The 19425-nt window shown below is 44.1% G+C and overlaps 1 protein-coding gene across 1 annotated transcript; it reads right to left on the reverse strand.

Moving 5' to 3' along the window:
* Positions 1 to 639: 639 nt before the first annotated feature.
* ghrl (ghrelin/obestatin prepropeptide) lies at positions 640 to 6468 on the reverse strand. Its single transcript, XM_060918494.1, has 3 exons — positions 6352 to 6468; positions 2262 to 2348; positions 640 to 756 (listed from the first exon to the last, which is right to left on the reverse strand). Exons 1-3 carry the CDS (start codon positions 6463 to 6465, stop codon positions 640 to 642), a joined length of 318 nt encoding a protein of 105 aa, XP_060774477.1. The 5' UTR covers positions 6466 to 6468.
* Positions 6469 to 19425: the final 12957 nt, after the last annotated feature.

Raw genomic sequence — 19425 nt, forward strand, 5'->3', positions numbered from 1 at the left:
ACACGGATAGAGACACACAGCGCGAGAGAGACACGGATAGAGACACACAGCGCGAGAGACAGACACACATGGATAGACAGGGCGAAAGAGAGGGACAAATGGATAGACAGGGCGAAAGAGAGGGACAAATGGATAGAGCGAGAGAGAGCTAGAGACACAGTGAGAGAGACAGACAGACATGGCTAGACATAGAGAGAGACACACACGGATAGAGACATACAGAGCGAGAGAGAGACACACATGGAGAGAGAGACAGATGGATAGAGACACAGCGAGAGAGAGAGTGAGAGAGAGACACATGGATAGAGACGTACAGTGAGGGAGAGGCACACGGCTAGAGACGTACAGTGAGGGAGAGGCACACGGCTAGAGACGTACAGAGTGAGAGAGACCGACACGGATAGACATACAGAGCTAGAGAGATGGATAGAGACAGACACACACAGCGAGAGAGAGAGAGACACAGATGGATAGACGCACACACCGAGAGAGAGACAGATGGATGGAGACAGACACACATAGAGAGATACAGATGGATAGAGACAGAGAGAGAAAGGAATAGAGAGAGACAGAACAACACACACAGACTGAACGAGATGGAGGAATGGAGAGAGACCGACAGAAACAGAGATAGCAGAACTAACCCAGAGTTGGTGGATCACCCAGAACATCCAGTAGCATCCTTTGCAGCACAGGACCGTAATCCTCATATTCTGTCTCACTGAGAGACACAGCCAGCTGGAACGGTGCGGTCACCTGCAGAGCCGCCAGAAACGTTCCCAATGTTTAGTTCACAAGTTTAAAACCCAGGAGTAGAAATGCAAACATCAGCACTGCCCGAGAATTCTGGTCTCAGCTAGAGACTATTTTTGTTTGTTCTTACCAGCTGGTAATATTTTCTTCTAACTAATTTAATTCTATTTAGTTCTTTCTTTTTCCCTCCAAAATAAACAAACCTATCAGCTTAATTTAATCTAACATGACCCTGATCAGTCGGTTACTGAGGATAAATGAACAAATGATTGCTGTAAATAGTTCACACAGCTCTGAATGTGCTGTTTGTTTGTTCTGCAAGATTCATCTCTGACCCCTCGCTCACCCCTGCGTGATTTATTTGTCGAGATCTCAGGCCGGGTGAACATCTCTACAATCAACCAGATGCCCTGTAAACCTTTCTGGCAAGTTCTCTTGAAGGGGAAAAAAGAAACAGTGGCCGCCTATCAGATCAGACGTCTATGTTTCTTGTACAGAGATACGCTTCTTTTTATCCATTCACAAACCATGGGTGTGCAAACTTTTGTACTCAGCTGTAGCTATATACCATAAAGGTTGCATCTACATGGAAAGTACGATGAGTTATTGAAATTCAAACATAATGAAAGCTAATATATTTATGTTCAAAAATCAAAGCATCATAATTGCCACCCAGTCTGTGTTGGTATGTCATACAGTTCAAAATTATTGGAATTTAAAGAGACCTTTTTTTTAATGTTAATTCTGAGATGCTTTTCTGCTCGCCGTGGTTGTAAATAGTGATTATTCCTGCCCTCCTCTCATCAACCAGCTGTATCTGCCTGCAAAATCGTCCATCGCTCACTGGATGTTTTTTGTTTTTCACACCATTCTGTGTGAAAAACTCTAGAAACTGTTGCGTGTGATCAATAGCTGAATCTCAGATGAAATACTTGATTTGCAGGTAATGAATTAATCAGTGAATGAGTGTATATTGTACGACACCAAAAAAAAAAAGTCCAGAGGTTGTGCAAGATGATAGAAACCATCTAGTTTACCTGGCACTGATCTCTTCATCTTATTCAAATGTGTCACTTTGAAGACGGTCCCTAACATTCTCAAGTGAGAATTATCTCAGTGATGTGGGGGGGGGGCACGGTGGTGTAATGGTTAGCGCTGTCGCCTCACAGCAAGAAGGTCCGGGTTCGAGCCCCGTGGCGGCGAGGGCCTTTCTGGGCGGAGTTTGCATGTTCTCCCCGTGTCCGCGTGGGTTTCCTCCGGGTGCTCCGGTTTCCCCCACAGTCCAAAGACATGCAGGTTAGGTTAACTGGTGACTCTAAATTGACCGTAGGTGTGAATGTGAGTGTGAATGGTTGTCTGTGTCTATGTGTCAGCCCTGTGATGACCTGGCGACTTGTCCAGGGTGTACCCCGCCTTTCGCCCGTAGTCAGCTGGGATCATAAACATCCTTTATTGTTATTTATTTTATTTAGTGCTTGGTTTTATATCTCGCCTGAATGTTTGCATACCATGATCTGATCCTCAGGAGGAAGAGGAGGCTCGAGTTCATCTGCAGTCCTCCGTCCCACTCGAGTTGGCTTTCGGTCACCACGATTCTAAAAAAACGCACACATCTACTGACAAACACTTTTCATCATCTCTAAATATTCAACATCTCTAGTGATTTAAACATAGAAACAAATCTTCAGGTGCTTGCTTATACATACACACACATCCTTCTATTATTATGAGAACCTGTCATTTACATAATTATCACTAATTGACACTATTGCAAAAGTATTGATTCACCTAAATCCAACCTTAACTTCACTAACCAAAAGAAACATTTCAGTTTTTTAAATCAAAGTTGCAGTTTTTCTCACAGGGACCAGTCCCTATGAAGATACACTCACTGTCCACCTTAATAGGAACCTGTTCTTGATTCTAAGATCCCTGTTCTTGGCTGCAGGAGTGGAACTCAATGTGTTGTTCTGTTTTCTGTTGCATGCTGAGATGCTTTTCTGCTCACCACGGTTGTAAAGAGTGATTATATGAGTGTAACCCAGAGATTACTTAGTATTCATTTTCCTTTTTTTTAATTTTTATCAGCATATTTTAGTGTTTTGACTCAATGTTTTATTAAGTCTTATGATAAAATAGTACTACATGCCACAAAGTTCCCTAGTCTCGACTTAAATCTACGACCCCGATTCCAAAAAAGTTGGGACAAAGTACAAATTGTAAATAAAAACGGAATGCAATAATTTACAAATCTCAAAAACTGATATTGTATTCACAATAGAACATAGACAACATATCAAATGTCGAAAGTGAGACATTTTGAAATTTCATGACAGCAACACATCTCAAAAAAGTTGGGACAGGGGCAATAAGAGGCTGGAAAAGTTAAAGGTACAAAAAAGGAACAGCTGGAGGACCAAATTGCAACTCATTAGGTCAATTGGCAATAGGTCATTAACATGACTGGGTATAAAAAGAGCATCTTGGAGTGGCAGCGGCTCTTAGAAGTAAAGATGGGAAGAGGATCACCAATCCCCCTAATTCTGCACCGACAAATAGTGGAGCAATATCAGAAAGGAGTTTGACAGTGTAAAATTGCAAAGAGTTTGAACATATCATCATCTACAGTGCATAATATCATCAAAAGATTCAGAGAATCTGGAAGAATCGCTGTGTGTAAGGGCCAAGGCCGGAAAACCATACTGGGTGCCCGTGATCTTCGGGCCCTTAGACGGCACTGCATCACATACAGGCATGCGTCTGTATTGGAAATCACAAAATGGGCTCAGGAATATTTCCAGTGAATTTTTTGGGACAGCATCAATATTTTGGGTATTGTCAATAAATACTTGATTGAGATATACTTTCTGCTTGATATTTGCCACTCACTGCTGGGATAGAAGCTATTAGGATTCAGATACAGTTTATATTTATTTATTAGTCTCGGTTACTGAACTCAACACCAGTCCACTTATCATTTACCACATGATGGGAAGGGCTACATGAGTTGTGATATCCTTCCTGGCAAAAAATCTCAAACCAATCTGGCCATTTTCCTCTGACCTCTCTTATCGACAAGGCATTTGTTTCCACCCACAGAACTATCGCTCGCTCACTCGATGCATTTTTCGTTTGTTTTTTGCACTATTCTGTGTAAACTCTAGAGCAGGGGTCTTCAATCCTATCCACAAAGGGCCAGTGTGGCTGCAGGCTTTCATTACAGCCAAATTGGAGGCTCACTTGATTGTTGATTGGAGACGAGGGTGAAATGATTAAACAAGTGAAATCAGGTGCAGCTCCTGCTTGGTTGGAATGAAAGCCTGCAGCCACACTGGCCCTTTGTGGATAGGATTGAAGACCCCTGCTCTAGAGACTGTTGAGTGTGAAAATCCCAGGAAGGAGATCAGCAGTTTCTGAAATACTCAAAAAAAAAAAGTCCATCTGGCTCAAACCAACACTCATGCCACAATGAAAGAACGTCACACTTTGAGATCACAATTTTCCCATTCTGATGTTTGAATCAAGTGAACATTAACTGAAGCTCTTGATTTGTATCTGCATGATTTGATGCATCGTGCTGCTCAGAGGTGGACAAAGTCCCCAACTTCATTACTTAAATCAAAGTACAGATCCCTCTGGTCAAATGTTACTCTGATACAAATGAAAGTTGCTCAGTCAAATTTTTACTTATGTTAACGTACTGAAGTACTTACTTTTAAAAATACTTAAGTATTAAAAGTACATTTTCTGTCAACGCATTGTTGTATTATTGCCACAACACTTACAAAACCGGGCGGCACGGTGGTGTAGTGGTTAGCGCTGTCGCCTCACAGCAAGAAGGTCCTGGGTTCGAGCCCCGGGGCCGGCGAGGGCCTTTCTGTGCGGAGTTTGCATGTTCTCCCCGTGTCCGCGTGGGTTTCCTCCGGGTGCTCCGGTTTCCCCCACAGTCCAAAGACATGCAGGTTAGGTTAACTGGTGACTCTAAATTGACCGTAGGTGTGAATGTGAGTGTGAATGGTTGTCTGTGTCTATGTGTCAGCCCTGTGATGACCTGGCAACTTGTCCAGGGTGTACCCCGCCTTTCGCCCGTAGTCAGCTGGGATAGGCTCCAGCTTGCCTGCGACCCTGTAGAAGGATAAAGCGGCTAGAGATAATGAGATGAGAGACTTACAAAACCGAATGCCTCTGAAGCAACCGACTGGATTTACTGACTAGCTTATAGAACCTGTAGCGCTGAAGCTCCACTTGACATGCTTTCAAACTCAAAATCATATTGGGTAGCTAACGCTGCTAGAAAAGAAAGATTTCTACATTCTGTTTATTTGGCAAGATTATGCCAAAGTTAACGTTATTCATGTTAGCGTGACTCTATTTTTACATGCTAACTAGCAGTGTCCAAGTTAACTAGCTATGTGTAAACGTTAGCCGTGGACAAGGCTATGGCAACTTGGCAGGAAAATCCATAGAAAGTCATTTGCCTAACCAGACTGTATAGCTATTGCAACGTTATCGCTAGCTCTAAAAGCACAGACAACTTCACTGCAAGCTTTCTCTTGGAATAAAACGTTTTCATACCTCAATATGCTTCCACAGGTCAGATGGCGAGTTTTTGTAGGCTGTAATGTGGTTCGTTTTCGGCAAACATATAAAACAAAACAAATCTTTAATCCTTTCTGAAAATTGAAACATGGGCCATGGGTGCGTTCATTCTCCAGAAGAACCGCCTCCTTCCATTCTGCCATCAACTTATCGTGTTAAATAACGCTGCTGAGAAATCACTGATCTTGATTTTATACGGTCTATGGACGTGACGTGACCCTAGTGATTACTGTCTCAGTGTCACCTGGGAAAAAAACATCATGCTTTAGAAAAGAAAACAAAAAAACATCCACTTTCAAAACCGCTTCATAGTAACGAGGACCTTGATAGAAATGTAGTGGAGTGAAAAGTACGATATTTGCCTTTCAAATGTAGTGAAGTTAAAGTCATAAATTTCTAATAATAATAATACTGGGCCGCACGGTGGTGTAGTGGTTAGCGCTGTCGCCTCACAGCAAGAAGGTCCGGGTTCGAGCCCCGTGGCCGGCGAGGGCCTTTCTGTGCGGAGTTTGCTTGTTCTCCCCGTGTCCACGTGGGTTTCCTCCGGGTGCTCCGGTTTCCCCCACAGTCCAAAGACATGCAGGTTAGGTTAACTGGTGACTCTAAATTGACCGTAGGTGTGAATGTGAGTGTGAATGGTTGTCTGTGTCTATGTGTCAGCCCTGTGATGACCTGGCGACTTGTCCAGGGTGTACCCCGCCTTTCGCCCGTAGTCAGCTGGGATAGGCTCCAGCTTGCCTGCGACCCTGTAGAACAGGATAAAGCGGCTACAGATAATGAGATGAGATGAGAATAATAATGCTCAAGTAAAGTACAGATACTCAAAAAGTGTACTTAAGTACAGTACTCAAGTAAATGTACTTCATTACTGTCCACCTCTGGTGCTGCTGTCAAGGGATCGGCTGATTAGAGAACTGCATCAAACAGAACAGCAGGTGGATGGATGGATGGATGGATGTATAAAAGTATGCCTACACACACTCGTACTCATTCACTCACCTGTGGTCTCTGAGTTGGACTGAGGAAGCTGGAGCCACATGTCACCATTTCAGTCCACAAAGAAAAAGTGCAGAGGAGCAACATCATGTAACCGGTACGACGGTGACCCAACATCGTGAGTATCAGTCTCTCTCTCAGGATTTGGAGTAAAACTGAGCAGAACAACCAGTTAAATAACCACACACAATTCAAATATACATATCCAGTATTACACACGCACACGTCTATAAGCTTGGTGTCTTACCTGGAGTCAGGTAATGTCTGGGTGCTGTTACGAGTTGGTCTGCACGCCTCTTAAATATCCTGAAGCTTATCACCTCTGAGAAGATGACTGTGTACAAAAACAAACATTGTCGAATATCACTATCTGTTAATGCACTGAATATTTTCCACGCTACAATAACAGGGTTGTTTAAATATTTGAGCTGTGTGTTTAAAGATAAGATACAGCATATTAACTCTTCTGGTGGATTCAGAGCGACATTCCGAGTGTGTGTGTGTGTGTGTGTGCATGAGCAATAAATGGACGAGGTGATAAATGTCCAGGTGAGTAAATTTCTTCCTGAAACATGTTATCTGATGAACAAAATGATGTTTGAGTCTCTGGGAACCAAACCATCTCACTCAGCACTGCGTACACACACGAACAGTGACGTGTGTGAAGACTCATGGGTTTGAAGTTGGTTCTTGTGGAATTCTTGATCGTAATTGTTTTGAAAATGGCATACATGTCAACCTATACGGAATGTCCGTATTTTATACGGATTTGATTCAATAAACGTAGTATACGGGCGTACAAATAAAGTTATGCGGATTCTTTAAAAAACCTTCTACTTATTTAGAGCTATAATCAATTCTCATGATGATAAAAGAGCGCATAACATTTACAAACGTACTGTACACCACAGAAAGCACGGACAGCCAGTAAAGAGTCTTATGAAATCGCGCGTTGTCTTGTGGTAGCGAGACTTCGTTCCACTTTTGATCATGCGCACACCACATTGCGAGAATCCCGCCAACCGGGAAGTAACATTTTGTTTGAAAAGCGTATTTCCACCTGAGCGACTTTCACTAGCGACTGAAAAGATTCTGAATGGGCACTCCGGCACGATCAACACAGACACTTGCTGTGACATGCAGCCTAGTGAGGTATTGGTGCGGAGTGCTAAAAAAAGCTGTCATGGAGTACAATTCAGAACATTAGAGTGACACTTTGTGTTTTTGTCGAACATTGGAGCTTTGTATTCATTCTGAAGGTTTATCTCATCTCATCTCATTATCTCTAGCCGCTTTATCCTGTTTTACAGGGTCGCAGGCAAGCTGGAGCCTATCCCAGCTGACTACGGGCAAAAGGCGGGGTACACCCTGGACAAGTCACCAGGTCATCACAGGGCTGACACATAGACACAGACAACCATTCACACTCACATTCACACCTACGGTCAATTTAGAGTCACCAGTTAACCTAACCTGCATGTCTTTGTACTGTGGGGGAAACCGGAGCACCCGGAGGAAACCCACGCGGACACGGGGAGAACATGCAAACTCCACACAGAAAGGCCCTCGCCGGCCACGGGGCTCGAACCCGGACCTTCTTGCTGTGAGGCGACAGCACTAACCACTACCCCACCGTGCCGCCCCCTGAAGGTTTATTGTTATTAATATTGAATAAAAAGTAACTGGGATATATCATTGTTAATTATCATTCAAATTTTAGATAAATTATTTTAATTTGCATCTTATACAGATTTTATAAGGGAAATACGGATTTTGGAGGTTGGTTATACAGGTTTGATTGACCAAAGGTTGACATGTATGAAATTGTCTTGAACCCTGATCATAACTCATTCATCAGTGTTGCATGAATGTTTCATAGAAAAAAATATAAAGCTGTATTATATATGTTTTAAAAAAAATGCAAACAGTAACAAAACATTCATGTAGTTTTGATGTATTTTCAAAGCAGTTCTGGTCAAAAATGGGAAATCTTTTAAATGGACGGTTTCTCTAAATCCATCCTGTTTTTCTCGGATCTCAAGTTCACAGTTTATGTAATAAGTTCAGCAGAGATGCTGGAGCTGGAGATTATGAAAGCTGAAGACCACGTTCCTCTTATCTTGTGTTTTCTATTACATTATTCATAATTTAATTTTACTACTATCTTGTAAAGTACTTTGAGCGATCACATGTTTGAAGTAATTTATAAATAAAGTTTATTCTTAGTATTATCTTCAAGAAACATCTTGAGATGGTGGTGTAGTGGTTAGCACTGTCACCTAACAGCAAGAAGGTTCCGGGTTCAAATCTGACAGCTGCCAGGGGCCTTTCTGTGTGGAGTTTTCATGTTCTCTCTGTGTCTGCATGGGTTTCCTCCAGGTGCTCTGGTTTCTTCCACAGTCCAAAGACACACAGATTAGGTAAAATACCCAGCCACTGGGGGCGGCATGGTGGTGTAGTGGTTAGCGCTGTCGCCTCACAGCAAGAAGGTCCGGGTTCGAGCCCCGTGGCTGACGAGGGCCTTTCTGTGCGGAGTTTGCATGTTCTCTCCGTGTCTGCGTGGGTTTCCTCCGGGTGCTCCGGTTTCCCCCACAGTCCAAAGACATGCAGGTTAGGTTAACTGGTGACTCTAAATTGACCGTAGGTGTGAATGGTTGTCTGTGTCTATGTGTCGGCCCTGTGATGACCTGGCGACTTGTCCAGGGTGTACCTCACCTTTCGCCCGTAGTCAGCTGGAATAGGCTCCAGCTTGCCTGCGACCCTGCAGAACAGGATAAAGCAGCTGAGATGAGATGACCCAGCCACTGGGGTTGTATAACCCAGTGCATACTTTGTGCCAGTCCCAAGCCCAGATAGATTGGGGAGGGTTGTGTCAGGAAGGGCATCTGGTGTAAAATCTATGCCAAATCAAATATGCGGAACAGAGCCACTGTGGCGACCCTGAACATACAGGACAAAGCCAAAAGAAGAAAAAGAAACATCCCGAGGTGGAAGATGTACAGGACACAGCACGTAAGCTGGAAAGGCTGAGGCTGCATGTGCATACGCGTCCTTAAAACTGATTTGAAATCATGTACTGTTATTGAAGTGGTCTGGAAGGGAGTGGTTTTGTTCATTAAAGCAGCTCAGATTTTTACCTCCACCAATTTTGTTGGAGGAGGTTATGTTTTCGGGCGGCACGGTGTTGTAGTGGTTAGCGCTGTCTGGGTTTGAGCCCCGTGGCCGGCAAGGGCCTTTCTGTGCGGAGTTTGCATGTTCTCCCCGTGTCCGCGTGGGTTTCCTCCAGGTGCTCCGGTTTCCCCCACAGTCCAAAGACATGCAGGTTAGGTTAACTGGTGACTCTAAATTGAGCGTAGGTGTGAATGTGAGTGTGAATGGTTGTCTGTGTCTATGTGTCAGCCCTGTGATGACCTGGCGACTTGTCCAGGGTGTACCCCGTCTTTCGCCCATAGTCAGCTGGGATAGGCTCCAGCTTGCCTGCGACCCTGTAGAACAGGATAAAGCGGCTACAGATAAAGAGATGAGATGAGGTTATGTTTTCGCTTCTATTTGTTTTTTTTGTTCGCAATGTAACTCAAAAGCTAGTGAACAGATTTGGATGAAATTTGGAGGAAAGGTGAGCCATGGGCCAAAGAACAATTGGCTAGATTTTTATGCAAATTGAGATATGAGGACTCTGTCCTGGATTCCTCATGCGCATTGTTTTTTGTTTTGTTTTTCTTCCCGTCTCTACTCTTTGTGTTCTGTCACTGGTTTGTATTCTGATTGTGTCCGCCTGTTCTGTGTTAGCTCGAGGAAACAGGTTTAGTAAAGCTTTTTTTTTTTTAAACTATAGAAGAACACTTGGTAGAGTTCGTACCTCCACCAAGCCACATATTATCAACATCAAAATCAAATTACTTGACCCTGGGATAATACTAAAGCTGTCCACCAGATTTCATCCAAATCCATTCAGTACTTTTTGAGTCACATTGGGGGGGAATCCTGGATCTGCATACATACCGTATCTAGATTTGCATCAAAATCTAGAAGAAGAAACCTTCATGTGTCACATGCACACTTCAAGCACAGTGAGATTCATCCTCTGCATTTAACCCATCTGAAGCAGTGAGCACACACCCAGAGCAGTAGGCAGCCATACTACAGCGCCCGGGGAGCAGTCAGGGGTCAGGTACCTTGCTCAAGGGCACTCCAGCCCAAGGCTGCCCCATGTTAACCTTTGGACTGTGAGGGGAAACCGGAGCACCCGGAGGAAACCCATGCTGACATGGGGAGAACATGCAAACTCCACACAGAAAGGCCCCCACCGGCCAATCTAACCAATTGTTCCTTGGCCCATGGCTCACCTTTCCTCCAAATTTGATCCAAATCGGTTCACTAGCTTTTGAGTTACACTGGGAACAAAGAAACAAATGCCGCTTTTCCACTACCAACGCGGCTGAGTCGGGCTGAGCCGTGCCGTGCTGAGTTGGGCTGAGTCGAGCTGAGTGGGGCTGTTGGAGTTGCATTTCGACTACAACCATGCTGAACCGTGCTGGCTGGAAGTGGGTGGACACATTGGGTGGAGTTAGCGAAAGTGGGTGGACATCACGTGATGTCGTTAGGCGGCGCAAACCGTGACATCAGTGACCTTTTAAGCGGTAGTCTCACAACCCGGATAGTAAACAATAAACATGGAGGACATAGAGTCGTTAGTGTTGCTGGTCTTGGTGCTGTGGCTTGTTGTCACTGACAACGCCAACAGATACTGGCAAGAGCGTATAGATGAAGCGAGGCGCATAAGGCTTCAGAAATTCTCGTAATTCGTAATTATTCTTCTTCTGGGTTTACGGTGTTTACAGATCCCAGCGTGCTCGCGGGGCGTGTGTGGGCATGTGAAGACACGCCTCCTCACCAATCAGTGCACAGGGGAGTGTCTCCTCACGCCCCTAGCCCCACTTGGCTCGGTTTGGCTCGCTTCAGCCCCACTCCAAAACCGTGCGAGTTTTGGGTGCTGAGTAAGGCTGAAGCGAGCTGAGTCGTGCTGCTCTGAGGTAGTCGAAACGCAAACTGTGTCGGGCTGAAGTGAGCTGAAAAAGGGTAGTGGAAAAGGGCCAAAACAGAAGCGAAAACACAACCTCCTCTAACAAAATTGGTGGAGGTAAAAATCTGAGCTGCTTTAATGAACAAAACCGCTCCCTTCCAGACCACCAGAGGGCAACCTCATCCTGGTGTTTGCATTACTTCTTTCCTTGTCTAACCTACTACCTGTATTTGAGCACACTTGTTTGGATTCCCCTTGGTTGGTTGCTTTGGTTAAGCTCTGTCCAGGTCTCCTTGCTTGTTGAGTGTTGGTACTGTATGTACTGTAGGTATCATGTGTAGCTTGTATTCATATTGAAGCTTCTTAGCCTTTGTTATTGTTTCTTCAAAATCATGGTTCTTTTCCTGGCTGTGCTTCTTTTATTAGTACAGTATCTCACTTACTAAAGATTATCTTATTATTCTGGGCTGCATTTCAAACATAACACTTTGCTTTAAGATCAAAAGCCTCAAAATCTTTTTTCCAGAAACTCAGATTTTGTTGTCACATGATTTCTGTTAAACTCCTTTCTGTTCACCTTTCTCAGAAGTGGCTTCCTTATGGCTATTCTGGCATAGAGGACATATCTGTGAAGAGCTGATTATATTGATGTCTACACAGGTTCTCCTATTTCAGTCAGTGAGCTCTGCTATCCCTTCAGTGTCATAAATTCAAGTTAACACACTGGATATTGGACATTTGTTCTCCGCTGAAGATTCACGGAATGTTCCCATTGCCCAAAAGGATCATCTGACCTTTGAGATGAACTGGAACACTGACTGAACTCCAGGTCTTCTTGTACACCATCAGTGCCTGATCTCACTCATACTCTTGTGATCATTCAGACACACAGAGCCGGCCCGTGGCATAGGCAATATAGGCAAATGCTAAGGGCGCTGCGTCCATCCAGGGGCGCAGAAACGGGGGGAGAAAAATTATGACTTCCACTATTCTGAAAACGAGTCAGCATTATAATGTCTTAGCCTAATTTAATTGTACAGCAAAGCATGTAGTCAGGGTGCGATTTGTCAAAAAAAGGTGGGGTGGGGTGTGGTGGTGGTTGTTAATCATGAAACAATAAGCGCTCAACAGTAGTTTGCCCTGTCTATAGTGTGTCTTCGGGCGCGCAAGTGCGCATCCGTGGCTATTCTCTGTTTTGGCCAATTGCCTAGAGCGCAAAGTGTGCCCAGGGGCGCCAAGGGCGACCAAAACCCCACCAAAAAGGAGGGATGGAGTTATTGAATGGAGATGTTACCAAGTGCATCAGTGGTGTACAGTGTTTTCAACCACTGTGCTGCTGAACTCTAGTACCGCGGAACACTAGTGTGCCGTGAGAGATCACCACGTGTACCGTGGAAAATTATAGAATGACTGTATATTGTAAATATTGGCAACAGCGTTTTAGTTTCAGTCAACATTTTCTATTGGTGATGTGCCTTGAGATTTTTTCATTGAAAAAAGTGCGCCCTGGCTCAAAAAGGTTGAAAAACAAGTGTAGCCTACGCAGTAGTGGTCGGTGATTTCCTTATGCCTACTAAAAATGCACAATGATAGGTTATAAGGGGGGCGGGGGGAGCGGTGTTCATCGGGAATGAGAATGGCTATCCACTGCAAAAAGTAGCCCAGACTACAAGTGCTTAAATGAAGAAATCCAAACTCTCGGGTGCGCAAGGGCGCAAACGAAGGCTACAGGAAGAAACAAATAGAGCCAAGTATAGAGGTAAGTCTGATCTAATCTCTCATATCAACCATTATAGTGGCAAATTAATATTTTAGACGCCTGAATCAATGTCTGCCTAGCTAACTAGATGCAAACAGCAATAGACTTCAATAACAAAGTACCCATGATAGCACTTTTGTTTGAAAATACAGCCCATTGATGTCCTAACAGGGTGCGCAAGTTTGCACAATTTAGAATTGTAGAATTTTTTATTCATTTAATTTGTTAATTCTTCAGAGATGACTTAACTTTTAATAGCAAAAAAGAAACTAAAAATAATTTCTTGCTTATTGTCCATGCACTACACTTTGAACAGGGTGCGGAAGAGTTTTTGCCCATTATATGGAGATATGTATTGAATTTGTGTGGTCATTTTACTTTGTGACACTTTATGTGAATAATGATAATAATAACAATAATGAAAAAGATAAAAATGACTTCTTGTTTATTGTCCATGCACCGTACATTGTTTAATAGTAATAGAATAGAGTGATTTAGATTAAAGTGTTATTTAGATGTTATTAGAGGGGTTTTTTTTCTTGGGGGGGCGCCAAAACTCAATCTCGCCTAGGGCAGCCAAAGACCTAGAGCCGGCCCTACAGACACAAATCCCTTCAGCCACACCCCAAAATCTAGTTGAAAGCCTTCCCAGAAGAGTGGAGGGAATCAATCTGGAATCAACAAGTGTGATGGGTGGAGGGCGACAAACTTTTGGTCATAAAGTGTTTTATGTTTGCGAACCATCTTAAAACTAGAAAAAGAAGATGACTGAGTGGAAGAGGGTGGTGTTAAATGTCAGCAATAATCATGACCACGACCACCATCTTGACCTGTAAACAAAACTAGGCTTTGCTATAAAATACTCCTGCTAGCTCAGTGAACCTGAACACTGACCCACAACCTGAACAGTAATAATCTCTGAGAGCAGATTCTCTGTAATCCAGTCTAGGGTCTATTTTGTGCAAAAAAAAAAAAGAAGCAAACTGGGGTTATATTATGATAATTATGGTATGTGTCATAGTTTCATTATTACTATAATTATAGTTGACGCAGTAAAACCACAATAATATGATAGTGTAGAGTCCACCAAACCAAAGTTATTGTAAGATACCACAGTAAATTTATGGCAGTTAAATATACATTAGATTATAGTTATCATACGCACCAGAGTACAACCATGGAAGCATTTAAACAGTTTATTTGAACTCAGAAATGGGAAAGAATTCATCCGGATTGGTGAAAATCTAACTTCAGAAGTCATATACTGTACCTCCATACCTACAAAGGAGGATATTTATGTTGAACAGTCATCGCTAATGTCAACAAAACCATTTTACTTTTTTAACTGATCAAATGTTCACATAAAACCCAACTGATCCATTTAACAAACGCTACAGACTTCATTGTTGATGGTTATCACTATAAGCCTGTATTGGCTCTATAGACACTCGTCATACATGACTTATAGCCAACTTGGTGCTACGTGCCTCATCATGTACGACTCGATTTTGTGGAATAACTATTTCTTAGATGTTCCACAACATATGTTATTTACCAGCTGGGAGGTTCCGTATCGTGAAATACCATGACCGAGGTCTTGAAAGTACTGAGCGAGGCCCTCTGGGCCGAGGTCAGTATTCAAGGCCGAGGTCACGGTATTTCACCATACGGACCGACCTTAAGCTGGTAAATAATATATTTATTTTTTTCTTTCCCAAATTCTAACAGAAAACAAGAGCGCCCAAAAGGGAAAACCGAGCCGAGCCGCCATTTTGAATCCTCATTCACGACTGTAATGCAAATGGCTTTCTCCTCGGTATACAAGTGCACTTCCATGGCAGGAAAAAAACTACATCTTGCTGCCTATGTAGTCCCCTATTTATACAAAATTGAGTCATTCAGGATTCAGCAGTTACAGGTTTTTAGCTTTCTCCTGAAATTTTTCCTGAAAGGGAAACCATATTTAGAACAAGCTCATCAAAAACCTGTTTGACAAGCTACGTCAGCTCAGAATTTTCCAAAAATAAAAAACTTGATCTAGGCGACACAAAACCAGGCGCTTTCATCATAGTAAATAATATATATATATATATATATATATATATATATATATATATATATATATATATATATATATATAATTTTTTCTTTACAAAATACTAACAAAATGAGAACATGTGAAAGGAAATCCATATTTAGAACAAACTTGCTACAAACTCGTCAGAAACCTGTTTGACAAGCTACTGTTCGCCCGGAAGAAAGGAAAATGTTTTTTATTAATCTGAATCAGAGTCAAGAAAGCTGAAGTGCCTTCTCTTGGTTGCAGAGCTAGAAGAAGTATCGCTTGTGCTGGGACCAGCGAAGTTGAAATGGAATGTGCATCCTTCAAACTTCCCAATGTTGGCACCAGAAAACAAACCAGAAGCTGTAGTACTTGCAGATTCTCGACAATAGTTAACACTTGCGGAGGACTGAACTGGTAGACTTTGTTGTGTGTTTGACCTGGAGAGAACCTTTGACATTTTCCTTTGATGACCAGCAGAAGCAGATTTATAGACATCTAGACTTTTCAGGTTTTTGTGCCCGTTGAGTTGAGCCACATAATTCTCTGCAATCTCAGCGTCCATCAGACGGGAGATACAGGTTTTCCTGATGGAGTGGTTGCTTACATTGCCTGGTAAACCTGCAGCTTTAGCAGCGTTCAGAAGAAACTTCCCGATCGTGTTTTTGCCCAGGGCTCCATTACTGAACCAAATCTGTGAGTTTTCCTTTCTCTTATGGTTAATCGTCAGAAAAAACGGGGATTCTGGTTTCTTTGCTGCTTCTAGCCGGCGGCTGGCAAATGCTTTATAGATGTTAACTGGGCAACGACGATTACCAGCTGCTTGTGCAGTGGGATAGAAGGCTCGCCAGGGTCCTTCGCCATGGCATGTGTTACTTCCTCTCTCAGCTCGCCACACAAGGACTTAATTTCCCGTTTTGGGTTCCAGTTCAAGAGTTACGTCTCCCCACTTCAGTTTTCTTGACTCGTCTCGGGCTCTGAAGCCAAAATGCAGTGCAAGAACCCACCATATGGTTCTCTGGAGAACTTCTGGGTCATGGCTGCTGAAAAGGCCTTTATCAAAAAGCAAATCCTCTTCGTCCTCTGTCAATGCCCTGGCTGCTTGTGGATGGTTTCCCTTCGCGAAAACCTCGACCAACTGCTGTTTATGAGCCACAAGGACTTCTCTTGACTTGTTGAACTCAGGGTCTGTGAAGATATTTAGTTTCGAGCTGGACTGATTCAGATAGCGCTGGATACTTCTCTGGAAAGACGTGAGTGAGGATGGCTCGTACACATTGCCATTTTTCTTTGTTGCGGACATGAAAAAGTGGCACAGCAACATGTTTAGTTCTTCGCCAGGTATGTCTTCCACTTTTTGACCTTCATTTAGGTTTTGACAGAACTTCTCAAAGACATTGAGGTCGTAGGTCGTCTTTTTTTGTTGTATTTTCTGCCCTTTGCTCCTCAATAAGTAGTAGTATCCAGTATTTGATTATACTGCTGCGGGGGTCCCTGACACAGGGGTAGGCAGCAGTCGGCTAGTCTTCACACCGTGTTTCCAGGCAGCTCTGTCCAGCGGATCCACACTGGTGAGGCCGCATGCTTTGATGTCCTTCTTGACACACTCCATCCAAGATTTCTTCGGTCTACCATGACCTCTGTTGCCTGGCAACTGCAACTTGGTGTTGATGCAGCCACTGGCTCGTTCAACATGATCGTACCACCGGAGTCGGTGCGACCACAGCACTGAGGTGATGTCCTCCACACTGGATTTGCTCAGCGTTAGCAACAGTTACCGGTTTTCTGCTTTTTCCCAAAATGTTTTCTTTTATTTCTTCTTCCTCAGGGTAGTAAAAGTCACTTTCTCTGTGAAGATTGTCGTTATTGCTATGCATGCTGTAAAAATAATGGTATTCTCTTGAGAAATGTGAAAATAAATGTTGACAAAAATTACTACTAGGTTTGTTTTTGTTGTGAACGAGTGAGTTGCCAGAGGTCTGTAACTGGGGTCCGTATCGCAGGATACAGACCCGCTCGCCAGCCAATCTGAGTGCAGGATTTGATGAAAACCGGACCGCGAAAAAAATAAATAGATGATATTACACAGTGGCATGAAGATATGAAGTTTATGTCCCAGTGGTGAATGTATATTTTACAAGTGAGTGAAGCAAATGAATGTATATATTTTTCAACGCAAGAAGATAAACTTCATATCTTTGCACCACCATGTAATGTTCTTTATATTATATGGACACACACACACACACAAAAAAAATGCAAGTTAATCAAAATTATTTTAATTTTGAACCTGTTCACCATTTTGACAATGTGCATCTAGTCAGCGAGAAAACACTGGGAGTGACGTCATCAGAGTGAAATATCAGGAATTATTATCCATACAGGACACTTTTTCAATGGAATAAAATCATGTGTTCTATTCCCTTCTAGCGGGTTTCATTCATTTGGTTTGAAAGCATGCAATATTGTTAGCATATCGCTTATCCTACTTGTATTACATCACTCTACCCAATGGAGAATGAGCACTGAATATGGTTTATGATATTGCATGGTTGTCAAGACTTAGATAGACTTTGTTGTCGTTTCATCTGATCTCCGGCCCTATGTCTTGGACACTCGGGTGAAGAGAGGGGCTGAGCTGTCAACTGATCACCACCTGGTGGTGAGTTGGATCCGCTGGCAGAGGAGGAAGCCGGACAGACCTGGCAGGCCCAAACGTATGGTGAGGGTCTGCTGGGAACGTCTGGCCGAGCACTCTGTCGGGGAGGTCTTTAACTCCCACCTCTGGGATAGCTTCTCCCAGCTTCCGAGGGAGGCGGGGGACATTGAGTCTGAGTGGACCATGTTCTCTGCCTCCGTTGTCGACGCGGCTGTTCGGAGCTATGGCCGCAAGGTCTCCGGGGCCTGTCGTGGCGGCAATCCCCAAACCCCGTGGTGGACACCGGAAGTAAGGGATGCCATCAAGCTGAAGAAGGAGTCCTATTGGGCCATGTTGGCCTCCAGGACTCCTGAGGCAGCTGATAGGTATCAACAGGCCAGGCATGCCGCAGCTTGGGCAGTTGCGGAAGCAAAAACTTGGAACTGGTAGGAGTTTGGTGAGGCCATGGAGGAGGACTATTGGTCAGCCTCGAAGAAATTCTGGCAAACCATCCGGTGCCTCAGGAGGGGGAAGCAGTACTCTGCCAACACTGTTTACAGTGCGGGTGGGGAGCTGTTGACCTCGACTGAGGACATTGTCGGGTGGTGGAAGGAATACTTCGACATCTCCTCAATCCCACTGTCACGTCTTCCATTGAGGAAGCGGAGGCTGATGACTCAGAGGTGGACTCATCCATTACCCAAGCCGAAGTCACTGAGGTGGTTAGCAAGCTCCTCGGTGGCAGGGCACCGGGGGTGGATGAGATCCGCCCCAAGTATCTCAAGTCTCTGGATGTTGTGGGGCTGTCTTGGCTGACACGCCTCTGCAACATCGCGTGGCGGTCGGGGACAGTGCCTCTGGAGTGGCAGACTGGGGTGGTGGTCCCTCTTTTTTAAGAAAGGGGACTGGAGAGTGTGCTCCAATTATAGGGGAATCACACTTCTCAGCCTCCCAGGGAAGGTTTACTCCAGGGTACTGGAGAGGAGAATTTGGCCAATAGTCAAACCTTGGATCCAGGAGGAGCAATGCAGTTTTTGTCCTGGTCATGGAACACTGGACCGGCTCTATACCCTTCATAGGGTGCTCGAGGGTTCATGGGAGTTTGCCCAACCAGTCCACATGTGCTTTGTGGATTTGGAGAAGGCATTCGACCGTGTCCTTCGTGGTATTCTGTGGGGGGTGCTTCGGGAGTATGGGGTTTGGGGCTCTTTGCTAAGGGCTGTCCAGTCCCTGTACGAACGGAGCAGGAGTCTGGTTCGCATTGCCGGCAGTAAGTCAGACATGTTCCCAGTGCATGTTGGACTCCGGCAGGGCTGCCCTTTGTCACCGGTTCTGTTCATAATTTTTATGGACAGAATTTCTAGGCACAGCCAGGGGCCGGAAGGAATCCTGTTTGGGAACCGCAGGATTTCATCTCTGCTTTTTGCAGATGATGTTGTCCTGTTGGCTTCTTCAAACCAGGACCTTCAGCATGCACTGGGGTGGTTTGCAGTCGAGTGTGAAGCGGCTGGGATGAGAATCAGCACCTCCAAGTCCGAGGCCATGGTTCTCGACCAGAAAAGGGTGGCTTGCCCTCTCCAGGTTGGTGGAGAAGT

Source organism: Neoarius graeffei, chromosome 4, assembly GCF_027579695.1.
Source record: "Neoarius graeffei isolate fNeoGra1 chromosome 4, fNeoGra1.pri, whole genome shotgun sequence".
NCBI classification, from domain to species: Eukaryota; Metazoa; Chordata; class Actinopteri; order Siluriformes; family Ariidae; genus Neoarius; species Neoarius graeffei.

Coding starts and splice junctions, on each gene's coding strand:
- ghrl (XM_060918494.1), bottom strand. CDS start 6,465: ATGTTGGGTCACCGTCGTACCGGTTACATGATGTTGCTCCTCTGCACT. Junction 2,349..6,351: donor GTCCAACTCAGAGACCACAG/GTGAGTGAATGA, acceptor GCGTTTTTTTAG/AATCGTGGTGACCGAAAGCC. Junction 757..2,261: donor CTCCTGAGGATCAGATCATG/GTATGCAAACAT, acceptor GCGGCTCTGCAG/GTGACCGCACCGTTCCAGCT.